This window comes from Drosophila innubila, assembly GCF_004354385.1.
Source record: "Drosophila innubila isolate TH190305 chromosome 3L unlocalized genomic scaffold, UK_Dinn_1.0 0_D_3L, whole genome shotgun sequence".
Taxonomy (NCBI): domain Eukaryota; kingdom Metazoa; phylum Arthropoda; class Insecta; order Diptera; family Drosophilidae; genus Drosophila; species Drosophila innubila.
In genome coordinates, this window is record NW_022995376.1 from 23,003,592 (window position 1) to 23,020,323 (window position 16,732).

General features: G+C 31.7%; 4 protein-coding genes across 6 annotated transcripts; 1 reads left to right on the forward strand and 3 right to left on the reverse strand.

The window, feature by feature from the left end:
• Positions 1-82: 82 nt before the first annotated feature.
• Positions 83-4,213, reverse strand: LOC117789217 (kinesin light chain). Its single transcript, XM_034628307.1, has 6 exons — positions 4,077-4,213; positions 1,640-2,266; positions 1,446-1,566; positions 895-1,374; positions 348-653; positions 83-275 (listed from the first exon to the last, which is right to left on the reverse strand). The coding sequence occupies exons 2-6, from the start codon at positions 2,239-2,241 to the stop codon at positions 258-260; spliced, it is 1,527 nt and encodes a 508-aa protein (XP_034484198.1). The 5' UTR covers positions 2,242-2,266; positions 4,077-4,213; the 3' UTR covers positions 83-257.
• Positions 4,214-5,165: 952 nt separating this feature from the next.
• Positions 5,166-6,835, reverse strand: LOC117787433. Of its 2 annotated transcripts, XM_034625957.1 has the most exons (4): positions 6,684-6,835; positions 5,955-6,160; positions 5,488-5,737; positions 5,166-5,413 (listed from the first exon to the last, which is right to left on the reverse strand). In XM_034625957.1, exons 1-4 carry the CDS (start codon positions 6,742-6,744, stop codon positions 5,226-5,228), a joined length of 705 nt encoding a protein of 234 aa, XP_034481848.1. In that variant the 5' UTR covers positions 6,745-6,835; the 3' UTR covers positions 5,166-5,225. The 2 variants fall into 2 exon arrangements, with proteins under 2 accessions (XP_034481848.1, XP_034481849.1); XM_034625958.1 differs by lacking the exon at positions 5,955-6,160 and having other exon boundaries at positions 6,684-6,803.
• A 252-nt stretch (positions 6,836-7,087) lies between these two features.
• LOC117786588 (protein ABHD18) lies at positions 7,088-10,415 on the forward strand. Its single transcript, XM_034624924.1, has 8 exons — positions 7,088-7,274; positions 8,275-8,542; positions 8,609-8,721; positions 8,849-8,987; positions 9,049-9,138; positions 9,252-9,973; positions 10,037-10,123; positions 10,196-10,415. The coding sequence occupies exons 1-7, from the start codon at positions 7,183-7,185 to the stop codon at positions 10,119-10,121; spliced, it is 1,509 nt and encodes a 502-aa protein (XP_034480815.1). The 5' UTR covers positions 7,088-7,182; the 3' UTR covers positions 10,122-10,123; positions 10,196-10,415.
• LOC117786586 (huntingtin-interacting protein 1) lies at positions 10,295-15,914 on the reverse strand. 2 transcript variants are annotated; one of them, XM_034624922.1, is made up of 9 exons: positions 15,745-15,914; positions 14,034-14,455; positions 13,130-13,869; positions 12,959-13,068; positions 12,362-12,895; positions 12,053-12,307; positions 11,556-11,991; positions 11,085-11,486; positions 10,295-11,020 (listed from the first exon to the last, which is right to left on the reverse strand). In XM_034624922.1, the coding sequence occupies exons 1-9, from the start codon at positions 15,778-15,780 to the stop codon at positions 10,533-10,535; spliced, it is 3,423 nt and encodes a 1,140-aa protein (XP_034480813.1). In that variant the 5' UTR covers positions 15,781-15,914; the 3' UTR covers positions 10,295-10,532. The 2 variants fall into 2 exon arrangements, with proteins under 2 accessions (XP_034480813.1, XP_034480814.1); XM_034624923.1 differs by lacking the exon at positions 15,745-15,914 and having other exon boundaries at positions 14,027-14,115.
• Positions 15,915-16,732: the final 818 nt, after the last annotated feature.

Sequence of the window (16,732 nt, forward strand, 5' to 3'; positions counted from 1 at the left end):
TACTAAATTAAGCTTGAGTTAACTGAGTCAGTTCTCTCAATATACGGTTAAAACATTTAATTGTAAAGCTATTTAAAAAGTCTTTCAGAGCATAAACAGCTTTATTTAAATAGAATGCGGTTAAAATTGAACTCCGTCTCATTGAGAAAATTAACCCAATTAATATTAAGGAATGAATAAATATATTTAATTTTCGAGTTAGCGTATGTATAAAAAGCACATTGATTTCACAAAACACCGCACGGCAAAGAATGTGCTTAAGGCTTGATGGATTTCTGAAAATTCAAATAAAATATAGATAATAGGTTACATACGTTTTGTATAAATTCAAATAAATTATATTTTACCTCATCAGAAAACTCCATGTCATCCCTCATCTGTTTTGAACGTCGCTTTTCGGTAGATGTGAGAAGTTGTGCTACTTTTGTTTGCTTAGCCAAATCGTATGCCTCTTTTTTACTACGCATTGCACAGTCTTCCAGAGTTTCGGCCGCTTCAAACATGCCCTGTCGCCTATAAAGTGCCCCAAGGTTCTTCAATGTTGTTGTAACAGTGGGTGAATCAACTTTAGCAGCTTTATGCCATCCACCATACTCTCCATACGGTGTATTCTCGCGATTATCATATTTGTGCTCCTCACGTTCTTCTGCCACCTACAATTAAGACAATCAGTTATAAGTATACTTTGAGTCATTTATCATCTTTGAATGCGAAGAACGTTGTTATGCTGTAGTTCATCATCGTTTTTATAATAATCTTAGGTGCGGAATAAAGTAGTACCTGTGCCAAGTTAGGTAGTTATTTATTGTTTCAACCGTTTATCGAAAGTACTACCCCAACTTCAATAAAAAATAATAATCAAAACCTTCAAATTAATTCATAATTATATATTACCTGCCAAATGGGCTTATTTTTGCTATCAATAGCTCCAAATTCACGCTCGTGGGCTCTTGTCAATACTTGCTTGTAGAGGATTTCGGCTTCAGCATATCTTCCCTGTTTTAGATAGCATCCGGCCAAATTGTTTTTAGTCTTGGCCACATTGGGATCATCAGGTCCAAGCTTTGCTTCATATATATCAAGGGCGCGCTGATAGTACTTCTCGACTTCATCATATTTGCCTTGATTTTGGCAAAGTAATGCCAGATTATTCAGTTGCTTAGCGACATCTGGGTGATCTTTGCCCAATACCTTTTCGCGTATTTCAAGAGCACGCTTGCAGAGTGGTTCAGCATCCTTGTATTTACCACGCTTACCGTAAAGGACGGCCAAGTTGTTCAATGTTGCAGCTACGGCTGGATGATTTTCTCCCAATGTTTTGCCACGAATGGACAAAGCATCGTTCAATAAATTCGCAGCCTCTTTGTATTTATTCTGTTGCATAAAACGACAAATTGTGCATTAGATAGTTTCTTTTAGTAGTTGCTGATATTATTCATACTCACTTGATCACGATAAACGAGTGCCAAAATGTTCAACATTGTTGCAACATCTGGATGATCGTGGCCACTTGTCTTCTCGAGATCCTCGAGGGCTTGTTTGCAAAGTGGAACTGCAACTTCATATCTAGAAAAATGAATGTATGACAAGCAATATTTAATAATAATAGAATATTGATAACATATAAGGAATACAATACCTGCCCTGTGATGCATACTGAATGACCAGATTATGAAGTGTTCGCAGCCGAGCTGGAATTTCATAGCCAGATGTTTGATTTGCAAATTGGCTTGGAGGAGTCGGAGACATATTGTTTCTATCTTCATTTTCTTCATCTGGGAAAAGTTCAACGACAGGATCCGTACGTGTCTTCTCGCACGATTCATCTTGATCCTGATTATCATCATACTTCTTAACAGAAGCCATAAATTCAAGATGCTTTTTTTCCTCCTCAAGCTGTGCTACCAATTGTTCAGATGCCTGGAACTTCTGTTGAGTATTGGCAAGCTCATCTCGAAGCCAAGCATTTTCCTGATGAAGACGACGCACTTGTGTCTTAAGTTTTTGTTTTTCAGCTTCAATATTTTGCAAGTGGGAAGTCAGGGCCATCATCACTTGAGCTTCGCTCAGCCCAAGCTCAATGTTTTCAATATTCTTTCGCAATATATCAGATTTCTCATTATCTTTTTGTACCTCCGATATACCATTCATTATGGAAACATGTTCAACGCGCAAAGCTTCCAAGCCTTGCAACACCGTTTTCGTATTGCTTATGATTTCGTCTTGCGACATTTGCGTCATTTTGCCGATTTGTTCGATTTTCTGTCTGTGAACGAAAATTTGAAATTGTTATTGAAACTCTCAACGTGTATTCATATCTTCTCTTTAAATCTATAACAATTCGACCCTTATTTTTCGCATATGTGTGACGAATTATTTTCAAGAATGCGGATTATCCTAGATTTTTAAGGATTTTCCAGGATTTTCATCCTTTGTGAAATAATATTGTTATAGCCGTTTGAGAATTCTTTTATATTTATCTATTTCTTACATTCTATAATTCTTTATAGCTTTTGATACAATCATTTTCACAAAACTCGTGTCGTCTCAGAAATAATTTCACATAAATCGATAAAGAAAAAAATTGCGCATGCGCTTGCTTACTCACAGGCAATATCAAATTTCAATGGAATATCCTTAATATTCTATACACATTAATAAGGGCACACTTTTACTCTAACGCCTCAATTTGAAACAAACAGCAAGAATTTTCTAATATTTTGATGTTTTCAAAAAAAACCTTTGAGGATTTTTTTTAAAAAAGAAAGGGAACGTAATCACATATATTATACAAATTACACAGTAATTACAATTTTTTTTGTTAATGTTAACATTGATGATGATTACTTTTTAGGCATGAAGTTAAGGAGGTTTTTATCTAGTGTGTTAATTGTTCTGAAATCAGTTTGGACACCAATAAATTTTTTTAAAAGAAAATGACTGTTTGTCCAAGGTTTGCATACAACATTATATACATCTAGTCAAGAAAGTGCTTTGACAGAATCAAAAATGTACCCAACTCATCATGTAATATTTCTATTTTTTATGGATTTTTATTTTATTATATTATTTGGTAGTTGTCTTAGTTCTTAGAACAAGCTAAAAAAAAATTAATTGAATTTAACTATTCTTAAAAATAAACCAATAAAGCCACTTTTGTCAAAATAATTTCTTGACTTACTTTACGTTGTTATATATGTAGTTATATTTTAGCTGCAAACATGCAACATGTTGCTCAACATCGACTGTGGAGCAGTGGAGCATTTCATGAACAGCATTAAAGGCCAACTCGACTTTAATTTTTTACCACGAAAGTTGCCTGCTTACAAACACAAATACAAATGCTACTGAGTCAGCTGCTGCATCGTTTGCACTGAACATGTACCATAATAATAAGAAACCCGACAGTGAGTAACAATCCGTTATGCAGACATTAGTGTACGTATAGTTGCGGAGCTGACTGTATGTAATGTATATATGTACATATGTAACTACGTACACAATATGTACATACGCAACTTTGTATTATTTGCACAATGCAATAAGGGAACACATGCATTATGTGTGATGCGTATACACTGCACTTTTGTATTACACCTGTAAATGCAGGTAGAAATCACAACAAAATTGTCATCCGCGCAGTTTTTGCATACGCAAATATGAACATAAATTTACATATGTACATACATACATATGTATGTATTAGTCATTTAGTAATGAGCATACAACAATTATTTAATGTCGCGTTTAGACAAAAATAAACATTCACATTTGTATGTATACATGTCTATGTCCGCATGTTTTGAAGTACACATAAATAAAAATGTAATTACGTCTAAATGTTTATGTACATGGCTTTCTTATGAATGACAATGTACCTACCATATACGAATGTTTATGACGAAAGAATTTTCAACACACATGCATACATACAGAGTTACTTACATCTATATGATTTAATATGTACAATTGTAAGTACATACATAATAATAAAGATGATAAATACGTATACACACTGCCGTATTGCAGTTGTTGTACATACATATTCACCATCCACAGAAATAATAAAAACTTACATGCAGAAACACAACTTATAATAAGATTTAAAAGATACAGATTATTTTAAATAATTTTAAGTATCGAATAGAGTTATTAAAGTGTTATAGCTCTTAAACAAATCTTTTCTTTGGAACGTTGAAATGGTACACTTCACACTGTATTTTGAGGTCAGTACGCAGGTCAATCCCAGGCAAAAATGGAACAATTCTAGTTCCAAACTAAAATTCCATGAATGAAATATCAACTAATTTTGTTAGTCATTAAAATATGTCTTATATGTAAATTGTATAAAATACAAAATCACTTTTACTTTTTTAATTTAAAATAAAAGCAATTGACTTAACTTCATCAAATTCCGTCTGTTCCTTTTCATTGTTTTTTGTCGGAAGCCATTCAAATATTTTTTGCGGATTCAATATTAAGCTTTGGAATTTTAGAAAATTCTAAGATATTCGTAGTTATAAACAATTTCCGCCTGATAAGCAGAAAAAGTTCATATTCAATATCATAAATTACAATCATTAAACTATGGATCGCACCAAATTCGTATTTATGTTCACTCGTTCATTTGTTCACGAACGCCACTTCCAGCTGGTTCAATGAATTACATTAGGCAACAATTTTTAAAAATTTTCTTCTGACACTAACCAAACCCATTTATTTTTTATACATATATATTATATTGTTCTTTATTATATTTTAATTTTAGCTATTTTAAGATGTGTGCATACATTTGTCATCATTACTCGAGAATGCCCAAAACAATTTTTAAAAGCTTAACCATTCTGAAAGCTTATACATATATATATAATCGACAATTACATAGTATTGAAATTATATTGATAGTTTTACCGCTATTAATTTTTGAATCAAGAAATTTATTATATTTTGTAGGGTGGAAAACTAAACCGCGCGGAGAGTTTCCTAAAATGTTGTAGTAGGTAAAGGTGGAAATCCACTAATGGAAAATATTTGCTTAGATAAAAGATGCAAGAGCCCTGGTAAATCTAAAACTTTTTAAAATCGGTTGTGGTATTACTAACAAATGTAAAAAAATATCAAAATTTAAAAAAATTAAAAACAAACTGCACCAACTTAGCAATAGATTAAATTTGAATGTTATGTTTTGTATTTGGGTATTACATTTTTTTTTAAACTTATAACAATTAATCACTGTCGCTATCATTCAATATGGCTGACATAACTTCAGCAAACTGTTCTGCTTTATTTAAAATTTCGTCTCTAGTTAAGTTGGTATCGCTTCGTAAATTTTGAGCAGTAATAAGCAACTTCTCAAAATCATTCAGTTGATTTTCCAGTTCTTCAGTATTGTTTGAATGCTTGTGATTTGAACCTGTGAATAAAAAAAGGTATTAATTAACTATTAATATACCATTTTTAAAGAGATAGCTGAGAAATTATACTTACTGATTTTTACATTTGACCATACGCAATTTCTCAGCCCCTCCAGAATCTCTGCATAACTTATCTCTTCTGTTGTCTCGGGATCTTCTTGTAGTGTTACAATATCAAATAATACATCTGTGTGCTCTTTAAGTTCTTCCAATGTTAATTCATTTGCTTCGCCAGTAAATGATGTTGTTACCAGGAACCCAATTTGGATTTCATTAACTTTTATAAAGTCATTTATTTCAGAAAGACATTTGATAAATGATCTCTGAAAAGAAATTCCGCATATAAATTATGAACAATTGTATATCGATCAATTAATTAAAGTAAATTTAAACTAAATTAGCAAATCAACTACATAATTTGGGTCATCTGCAAAACCGGGTTAATCTTTAGAACCCATAGGACTTTAAAAAATCCCATGAAAACTATAAAAGCTTATCAGTTTTTCATAGACAAAATTTCATTTATAAAGTATAACTTACATCAGTTGGCTCAAAATAAATGATTAGAGCCTCTGTGAGCTTTTTTATTTCAGTTGGAATACTCTCAAATTTTCCATCAAAAGGAATTAAAGATATGCTGGTACTATAATATTTTGTACTAATGTCACATTTAAAACTGTTGATAATTGTTGATTCGTATGAATTACTTGTTAACACTTTTGACTGATTCAGTTCAGATAGTATATCTGAAAAGAAAAATAGTATCAAAATAAATAATTAATAATTATGGTAGACAACGTTAAATTGAACATTTGAATTTATATATAAACTATTATTGCTTTAAAATTTGAAGACCTTATCAATCTTCTAATTTTCATATACAGTTCCATGTCAGTCGCCATATACAGTTCAAATATATTTAAAATATGTAAACTAAAAAATGTTAAACTTGAAATGTGTTTGAAATCAAACCGATTTCGGTTAACTAAGTTTTTAGCTGCCTTATAAACTTGTTAATTGTGAACGGAGTGCAACGGCAGGCAAACATACGGATACATGGACATATAGACCGTCATTGTCAAGGGACTAGGATAAGTAAACAAGCACATTTAGATTGTGTTTACATTTTACTTATGTACATTAGTCTCGGTAACAAGCAATCGCCTCCACCATGAATCACTTAAAATCTGTGTCTTCCGAACACATTGCTAACAAACGCATCTACAAATAGACAAAATTATACCCACATGTGTATAAAACACAACATACTTTCGGTAATCTGCGTTGGAGAAAGCCTTCCATAAGATAAAATTAAAGCGGTTGGATTCATTTCAGAACAAACTTTTATTTCTACAACACCGAACTTGTAAACAAATAAATTTATTGCAAATCCTCAGAACAATAGTTCTTTTTTCGAATTTATCAATTGAGCGATAAGCTTAAAGTGTTAGCCTAGGTAGCGTCTATATTTTGCGATTAATGAAGTTAACAAAAAGTTATATTAATTTTGTAATATCCTAAAAATATATTAAACTTAGACTTAAAGTTACTCATTTTACTATTCGCTTAAAGAACATGTTTTTACCATATAAAAATCTTTTCTCAAAATACAAAATTCCAAAATATCGATATTTACTATCGAATTATTTGAATAAGATTTAGTTCATTGAGTAGTATTGTTAACCGAGTGAACTAGTTAATTGAAGCACCTCAGTCGGTGCTGCAAAAACCTCCTTCGTTTTTAGTATAAATTTTTATTGATAGAAACATGCCTCCCAGCAAACTTGACAGCCTCTACCGACGAATGCTCATAACAAAATTTTTTGAGAAGGGATGGGGAAAGCCGGAAAACTTACATAGGTAAGTTAAATACATATGTATGTGCATGTTTACATATGTGGGTCGTGAATCTGTCTTTCATATCCTTTACGTAATGAGGCAATGGCAATAACTTTTGTTTATATTAGCTTAATTTCAAGCTTATTTAACTTTAATTTAAGTCTACCCTTCCATTTAAACTAAAAAATATAAAACAATAAGTTTTTTTATCCAAACTTCCAACAACAAAACTTGGTGCTGATGATATCCCGTATTGTTGTGGCGATAAAGTAATGTTTACATTGTTGCGATATTTAAAACATATCGTATTAAATTATGGGTATTCCCTATAGGATCTAAGTTTTGCAAACCGATATGACTAATTTAAATAGATAATTTATATTAAGGGTGTTTGATAAAATTGGGTAAACTAATATCTGATTACAGAATTCTGAACCATATTTAGTTTCGTTTATCGTTGGTTACCCCTTAATTTCAATCATAAGCTCTACTATTTTGCACCATAATCATAATATTTTCTTGCACATGATTCAAAAATTTGAAATTTATATAAATTACTTATGGTTGCTTGTTAAACTATCAATATATTGTCTGGATAGTTCACTTAAATTAAAATTTAATATATTTCATGTATTATCAGCCTGGGCTCCTTTTGTATACGGCAATATGGATAGCATTCTCCACCTCGTCAGTTGCTACCCTCTTGAAGGGCCTTGACAATCGATCGCACAGCTGGAATAACGCGAGTTAGTCCTACGATCAATAATAAATTAAAAACATTTTTAATGACTGATTGGATATAATTTCAATAATATTTTTCACACCCATGAATTTTCCGAATTGAGCCGATTCTGTGCATATAACAGTTTTCTACCTAATGTCTCTTTTAAGTGTGTTCTCGCGCTTAAACGACTAAAGTAATCGATATTTCGGACGGCGCGAGGACTTTTCCAAACGAACTCGGCATATCCGAGTTATCTAGTAAGTACTCGCATTAACGTTATTATTTTTGCATTTTCAGAGTATTTCAGTTTAGAAAAATTATTTCCTGCAGAGAAACATGCTTTAAACTGGTTCCTCGCGACTATCCCGTAGAGATTACAAAAAAGAAAAAATATTCAGATTCAACTTTGATAGAGGGAAATTTTACGACACCACTCGAGCTACATCTACCTGGAGTCGTTCCTGAAGCAGCACAAAAAGCCTACTTTCAGTTATTAATTCCCAATAAGTGGATTAACGAAGATCATAAACCGATCTGCATTCATTTGGCAGGAACTGGAGATCATGTCAGTACTATCAATTCACACATTTATAATATGAAGCAATTTGCTTATCAATTTTTGTATTTTCAGTTTTTCTGGCGTCGAAGAAATTTTATTGCAAAGCCTCTGTTAAAAGATGCAAACATTGGATCTATAATACTGGAAAACCCATTTTATGGATTACGAAAGCCTGATGATCAAATGTATGTCGAAATAGAAACTAGATTATTGTGAAACTTTCAGGACTTAAAAGATCTCACATCAAATTTAGTTTAATTTCATATTTCATGGAGAAACCTTGTATAATAAGTGTTTCTTAATTTTTTTCAGTCGATCTAATTTGCATAACGTATCTGATATATTTGTTATGGGCGGGTGCCTGATACTTGAATGTCTTGTTCTCTTGCATTGGTGTGAAAGAAATGGATTTGGTCCTCTCGGTGTCACCGGATTATCAATGGGTGGTCATGTAAGTGAAAAATAGAAATTACATACAGAAAAATCATATGTTTAATAATTTATTTCTTTAGATGGCCTCGTTGGCGGCGACAAACTGGCCAAAGCCTCTAGTTCTCGTTCCATGTTTATCATGGTCTACCGCATCTGCTGTTTTTACCACTGTAAGTAATATAGCTACGACATTAGGTACACAAAACTTGCATTTTACGTATTTTCAGAGCAGATAGATCTTTTGATTTGTTAACAATCATTTGATTCCTTTAATTTGTTTTAGGGAGTAATGAGCCAGTCTATTAACTGGGATATGCTGGAAACGCAATATTATTCGGATGGTCAATATAGAGAACGTCTATCAAAAATGGTCACTATTATTGACGATGCATTTGCGGCAGGTCAAAAGTTTATACAGAATTTTAATCAGTCTCTGCATGAGCTTAAAGAAGATATTGATGATACAAGAAAAATCCAAACACAACAATGCGAAACTGATGGAAATAATTATAGAACCCAAAAGAAATCAGTAGAGAATGCTAATAACTCAATATTCTTATTGAAATCGCTAGAAAATAAATCGCTGAATTCTAGCAATATGCAATTGCCATTAAAAGAAATCCTGAGTAAAAATATTGCAAACGATTCAGAATTATCTATGTGCCAGCCTGAAACGATGGATCGTTCAACATTAACAAAACTTATGACATATATTTTACCTTTATCAGCACAAAATAGAAATAAAAAAATTGATATTACAAAGACAAATTGGTGGGAGCGAGAGGCCTTACAATTTATGCGAGGAATGATGGATGAATGTACTCATTTAAAAAACTTCTCAGTGCCATTTGATACCTCCCTAATAATAGCAGTTTGTGCTAGAGACGATGCATACGTTCCTCGAGATGGCTGTTCGAGCCTTGAAGATATCTGGCCTGGAGCTGAAGTAAGATACTTGGATGCTGGCCATGTAAGCGCTTATGTTTTGCACCAAAAATTATTCAGGTAGATCAATTGCTTATCAATACTCTTATAATAATAATAATAAAATACATTAAATTATTTCAGGTCATGTATAATAGAAGCCTTTGATAGAGCTAAAAAGGTCTATGCAAATGCGAGTTATAAAGACTTGAAAGCAGCTATTAAATAAATGTGAGAAAGAAAAACAAACCATATTTGATTTATTATCGAGCAAGTATCCCGTAATGTGAATTTAAATTGCAGGTGAAGATCATCATAATTAGAAACCCAATAAATAAGGAATACATTTTTATCTAGTTGGTAGAGCAGTCAAGTCTGGGATGGCATCAAAAAAACAAGATACAAAGTTAGATTTGTTTATTTGGACAACTTTTTAATATTGGTACTCTAACATCTGGAAGTTCAACAAGGTCACATTATAAATGTTTTAAATATTGTGTAATAATATTATTATGAAAAAGTATAAACGATCTTTGAGGAATGCTACTCCAGCACCAAGTTAACAAATTATACACTTATACAAATTGTATATTAACTTAAAGTAAACAAACAAATACAATTATTATATTTTACGTCATGTTTAGTACTCTGTTTTTTGATAATGTTCCTTTCGGAAGGCGGATAACTTCATACGTTGAGATTGAAGTGCCTGTTCCATTTCTAATACTTTAACTTGTATATCCATTTCCATTGTTTTAAGCTGGGATGGTGTTAATTTACAAAACTCGTTTTCCTGCTGTTGCTCTGTTCGTGCATTGCCATCTTTCACTGTTGCAACGACAACTCCAGTTGCTTTCGTTACGTTTCGCGAAGCAATTGTCAAGTTAGTCAAATTTTGACTATCATGATGGGCTTTGACCTTACTGGCAATAACCAGCTGAACAGTGCAGGCAGCAATTTCCTGGGCAGCAACAATTAATTGGAAATTTTGGCCAGATTCACTATTAATTGCAGTATTGGCAGCATCAACAAGATAGTTGGCAGCCTTTGCCACACTTTTTGATGCCGATATCAAACCGTCCGACCATTGGCTATTACGTTTGTAAAATTCATTCTCTGTAGCATTACCTAAAATATATGATTTCATTATTAGTCAATTAATTGTTATGTTATAACAATATATTGGGCCTACCTTTTTGGGAAGAAACAATTTCTTGTTGAAGCACACGTGATTTTAAAATTAAAACTTTTATACACTCCATTAAGCTTGTGCAGGCCTCCAATATTTTTTCATTAACTTCCAGTTTGATATTACTATCCTTCTCACGGGATTTGGAAAGTAAGTCAATGATTTTAGATGCTGCTTCCTCAATAGCGACGTCCATTTCTTTAAGTTCAATTTGAATAAGTTTATCCAAGTCAACGCTGTTTTCATAATTGTTCATAACTCCGCGAACAAGTCCATTTAACTCAGTCAATTTATTTTTTATCCTTTGTCCAACGCTATTAATTTCTGGATTAGTTTCATTCTCTTGCACTAGCTCGAATAGTCGTGTTAAGTCTGGGCATATAGAACGTACTTTGCTTAAAATATCTGAAACAAAGTAGAATCGGATCATTCACAGTTAGCTTATGCACAAATCTAATACAAAAATGTACTCACCTTGACCTTTTTCAATCTCTGTTGTAGATTTATAGATCATGTCACAATAATCGTAAAGTTCTATAAAATAATATCCTAAATATAAAATGTCATGCAACTTTTCAGTGCTTCCGTCGTTTGTTAATTTATCAGATGACAACAATTTGGTTAGCAAAGCCTCCGTCTTAGAGGATATTTTGAGCACACCTTCTAAGGGCTCTTGAATCGTATCATTTAATTTAGAAGAGCACATTTCTTTCACAGTCTGAATAGTTAAATCTCTCATTATCTGTAATGCGTCCTTACATTGTTGATATAGATCTGATAGGGAGTCGTTCTTTTTCGATGCGCTGATTAAATCTTCTTCGTGTTGCACCAATTTAGATTGTACATCACTTAAAACTTTGTTCGATAATTCTTTCTCTTCGTTTAGTCTAGATAAAGATGTTTCGGCCACCTATAAATATTATACATAAGACATTAGAATATTAAATATATAACAACCATAAATTACATACCAGTAAAGCAGTTTCCTTTTGTTGCAGTTTGCTTTTTGTTTCTCCTAACATGCCACGCAAGATTTCAGTTTCCTTTTGAAAAGATTCTTCTAATTCTTTGTTTTTATTACACAGTTGAGAACATTTCTCTTCATAAGTTTTAAGATTTTCAACAATCTTCTTTTCTTTTAGATTTAATGTACTCTGTACATCACTCAAAAGTTTCTCCGACGATAATTTTTCTTCGTTTAATCTTGTTAGAGATGCTTCGGCATCCTATGAATATGATATATTATAACAAAATGTATCTTTAAATTTAAAATTAATTACCTGTAAGGCATTTTCTTTTTGTTGAAGCTTGCTTTCAGTTTCAACTAAGATTCCGCGTAAGGCTTGGGAATCCTTTTGAAGAGTTTCTTCTAACAATTTATTTTTATTTGAGAGTTCAGAGTATTTCTCTTCGTACGCTTTAAGATTTTCAACAACTTCTTTTTCTTTTACACTCAGTGAACATTCCACTTCAGCAAGCTTCTGTTCTTTCTCTAGCAAAACTAATTTAACATTGCCAAGCTCAGTTTCACTTTCTTTTAGAACATTTACCATTGAATGTACCTCAAGATTTTCATTTTCTTTTTTCTCTATTATAGCCTCATATTTTGCTTTCATTTCTTTTCCAACAGTTTCAAGGTTTGACGAATGTGTTTTCTGATTTTCAATTTCTTGCAAAAGCTTTACAGTACTCTCTTTATCTTCTGTAATATTTTCATTTAATTTTAAGATTTCGTTGTTAAGATCCTTAATCTGCTCTAACAATTCCGCATTCATTTGTTTTTCTTTGTTTAACGATTTGGAATATTCACTATGCTGAAAGAACGATGATAATTTATTAGTATTATTAAAAATTAAAAAAATTATTTAACTTCTTACCGTACGCAGTAGATTTATGTGTTCATCTCTGATTTGTGTATACATAAGTTTAAGCTTGTTAAACTTTTCTGAAGATAACTTTTGTTTCTCTTCCTCTTCAAATACTTTTTCTGTAAATAGATTGTTATATATATAAAGCAATATAATTAAATTATATATAGTCGAACTTACGAATTAAAATTGGATTATTTGTCAATTGAAGTTCCAATTCATCTTTTTGCATGCGCATATTTGTGCACATTTCTTTCGATGATTCCAATTCATTGCACAACACAGTGTTACTTCTTTGAAGTTCCACGATATTATGCTTATAAGTCTGTTCCAATCCATTAAAGTGACTAATGCTAGCATCAAGTTTGGCCTTTAGTTGCTGTATAGTGTCCTCTTTATCTTCTAGCATATTTTCCAGGACATTAATGCGTTCACTTAAGACGTGATCCCGTTCAGCAATATCAGCGGAATGAGTATCAACAAGATCTTCTACAACTGGATCTGGATCTGGCTCTGATTGAACATGTACTACGGGAGGAATATAACTGCCAAAATCAACTTGTGACTTAAAATTTGGACTCTGCTCTGGCAACTGTGGAACCGTAATAAGATCATGGAAATACTGCAAGGGCCTAACATTTTCGTAAAACAATTTTAATCTAGCAAATATACCACAGAACCTTTCCCTATGACCGCTAAGGACATCATTGGGCAACTTTTCATGAAGCTTAAACATAAGTCTGACACTGATATCATACAATGGGTTGGAGTCTTGTATAAGGGTTATTAATGGTGCTAATCTACATTGTCCAGGTTGCGTCATCGATGATATGCGATACGTATTAATTGAATTAAAAACAGCGACTTGTAGAGCAATTATATCATCCAAATAGTCGAAGATTTCCACACACAGTTGAAAGCTAAAATAAAAATATAGGCATTCCATTAAATTATATACAAAAAAAATGTTATACTCTAAAAAGAATATTTCAACTAGGGGATACCCTTGACCCATTTTAGATGTGGAATCTCAATGGGTGCAGGGAATCAAAATCAAATTATTAATATAATATTTACTGCATACTAGTAATTTAAATCCTTATCGGCGATCGTTGCTATCTCAGCAAATGTGATCAACAGTGATCCGGGGTACATTCGATTCTTGTCATGGAAATTTAGTTTAGTTACCAAAAGCTTGCTATAAGCCTTTATACAGTAGCCAATGTCATCTTGTAGATGGCCCCATAACTTTCCTATTTCTAAAATCATATTTGAATGCTTCTGGGATTGCTGAAGAGCACATTTATGTCCTTCTCTTAGAACTTTATGCAATAGATGACAGAATTTCCATGCCGTAAATCTATTTTCCATAATGGGCTGTCGTGTTATAATGGCCCAAAAGCTTCTTGCTTCCTTCGATTTGTGTATTATTATAATAATTGAGCGAGCATGTTTCGACTTTAATGGCGTTTCCATTCCCTTAAGAGCCTTGCTTACACTTATATTCTGTGAATAAAAGAGAAAGAGTTACATAAGTTGATATTATTGTAAATAGAATAGATTGATATAAGAAATATGGTAGATTAAATAGATAGTTGGTAAGTTTAAATTTAAAACAAATAGTTGACTTTTTTTCGAAATGATTAAATGATTTAAAACAAAAAATTTTAATAACTTTATATAAATATAAATTTTAGATGAATTTTAATAAATGAATTTATAATCTTCCGATGGAATAAATATGCGCATATATGTACATATTTAAGACTATAAAAATTTAGGCAGTAGGTTTTCATATTTTTGATAAGCATGAGTTTTCGATAATCAATTTTAATTAATTATAAAAGATAGGCAAAAATGATTGCTTGTTGTATTTGTTTTTAATTTTCTAGACCCTGCTGCTAGAAAAAATGAGCCTTTCACTTTCGCGCAGAAAAGGTTTACCATCTTCCCACAAGAAGCATAATAATTATAGGAAAAGAACTTGTCTTTCAGTAGACGACATCCAGTCGACGTGTTTAAACACATCTCTTGACTTCTTCGTACAGCACAAAAAATAAACTGATCTTATAACTTTAACAACATACCAAGCGAATATAAAAAAAACTTGGAAAAGTAAGGATCCAAATTTAATTAAATTATTTTTTTATATTTAAGGTTTTTATGGATTTTAATTTCTTATGTTTTTATTGTTGGTTAGCAAAAATTATCCTGGTTAAGAAAATAAATAAATTTCATTTAACTTCACTATTTTAAAAATATGAAAACAAATATGTTGGTTTTTATTTTCGTTAAAATCGTTTAAATCGTTAATAAAATTAAAAACAATTTTAAATCTGAATTTGAGTTAAAATTTAGTAATTTTTACAGTAATCATTGGTCTGCCAATACTTTTTTGATTCACTTTACATATTGTTCTACTTCCATTTGTGAATGGGTGTGTAAACAAAGAATTTGCGCAATGAGTTGAGTTAGATTTCCATTTCAGCGCATGATTGCATTGTATTTGTTTGTGCATTCATATGTCTGTATCTATATACATTTGTAATTCAATAAACAAAAATGCACGTATACTTCAACAAATGAATGTGTGTGCATTGTTTTCTTTAGTTGTTTAGTTTATGAATAATGCAATTAATGTTTGTAAAAACCTAAGTTACAGAGTAGAATTACATACGTGTGACGCGAAAATAGGGCACAATAAAACACAAGTATTTACATATTTATATAGAAAGTTTGTAAATACATAAATATGATGTATTTGTGTTGTTACAGATGTTTGGATCTGTACATACCAAGTGAAAGAAGTCCTTCTCTGCATTAGTTGTCATTTTGGCTTACAAAATTTACTTTACGAACTGTACTGCGAGTGAATCACACTCAGATACAAATGAGTGCATAGGTATCGTATGTGTGTGTGCGAACTGAAAAACAAAAATACATTTAAAACATTAATTATCTTATCAGAAGTGTATTCATTTGTACTCGTTTGCACAAGCATTGTATATACAATATATACATATACATGGATATATATACAATAAATTTTGTTATTAATTTATCGATATTTAGTTTACTATTGAAGCATAATGACAGTCAAGATATCGATAATTGCAGAAATGATGGAAGTGAAACACGAAATAAATTAACCAACGTTTCGGAGTGAATGCATTTGCAGTTTTTGGATGGTAGTGTTTTCAAAGCAATGTATGTTATATTGTATATATAAAATAAACAATAAAATCAATCAAAGACAAGCTAATCATTTAAAAAATAATATCGAAATCTGAGGATTAATGAAATTCAAATGCATTGTGTATATTGATCCCATTTTGCGATATCAAGTCATAAAATTATTTAAACGCTTAAAAAAAAAGGTGACAGCTCTGTTTTTTTCGTGACTGTTCATGAAATGGTCCGTATAAATGTAGTGAAATAAAAATCAGAGCAAAACAGAATAATTATTTCGAATGAACATGTTCCGTTATTCAGCTTAATGGGGGAATTCCTGAAACACATTCGGATTTGGTTTCGACGATCAACTGTTCACAGCTGCTCCATACAAAATGTTTAGGGCTGCCAGCCAAAATGAAAAAAAAATACGATGTTTTTTTATATTTTGTTGTGATTTGAACATGTTTTCAGTTTTCACATTTAAAAGGGGGCGTGGCTTAAATTTGAAACAAAATTGATCTGCGTGGGGCTTATAGAAATCTGTGTGCCAAATTTGGTATCTCTATCTCTTAGTCTCTGAAATCTAGGCGCTCACACGGACGGACAGAC

Coding starts and splice junctions, on each gene's coding strand:
- LOC117789217 (XM_034628307.1), bottom strand. CDS start 2,241: ATGACGCAAATGTCGCAAGACGAAATCATAAGCAATACGAAAACGGTG. Junction 1,567..1,639: donor CAGTATGCATCACAGGGCAG/GTATTGTATTCC, acceptor TCATTTTTCTAG/ATATGAAGTTGCAGTTCCAC. Junction 654..894: donor AAAATAAGCCCATTTGGCAG/GTAATATATAAT, acceptor TCTTAATTGTAG/GTGGCAGAAGAACGTGAGGA.
- LOC117787433 (XM_034625957.1), bottom strand. CDS start 6,744: ATGAATCCAACCGCTTTAATTTTATCTTATGGAAGGCTTTCTCCAACG. Junction 6,161..6,683: donor TCCAACGCAGATTACCGAAA/GTATGTTGTGTT, acceptor TTTTCTTTTCAG/ATATACTATCTGAACTGAAT. Junction 5,414..5,487: donor ATGGTCAAATGTAAAAATCA/GTAAGTATAATT, acceptor TTTTATTCACAG/GTTCAAATCACAAGCATTCA.
- LOC117786588 (XM_034624924.1), top strand. CDS start 7,183: ATGCCTCCCAGCAAACTTGACAGCCTCTACCGACGAATGCTCATAACA. Junction 7,275..8,274: donor AAGCCGGAAAACTTACATAG/GTAAGTTAAATA, acceptor TTGCATTTTCAG/AGTATTTCAGTTTAGAAAAA. Junction 9,974..10,036: donor TTGCACCAAAAATTATTCAG/GTAGATCAATTG, acceptor AAATTATTTCAG/GTCATGTATAATAGAAGCCT.
- LOC117786586 (XM_034624922.1), bottom strand. CDS start 15,780: ATGACAACTAATGCAGAGAAGGACTTCTTTCACTTG. Junction 13,069..13,129: donor AAATAATCCAATTTTAATTC/GTAAGTTCGACT, acceptor ATCTATTTACAG/AAAAAGTATTTGAAGAGGAA. Junction 11,021..11,084: donor AATTGTTTCTTCCCAAAAAG/GTAGGCCCAATA, acceptor CATATATTTTAG/GTAATGCTACAGAGAATGAA.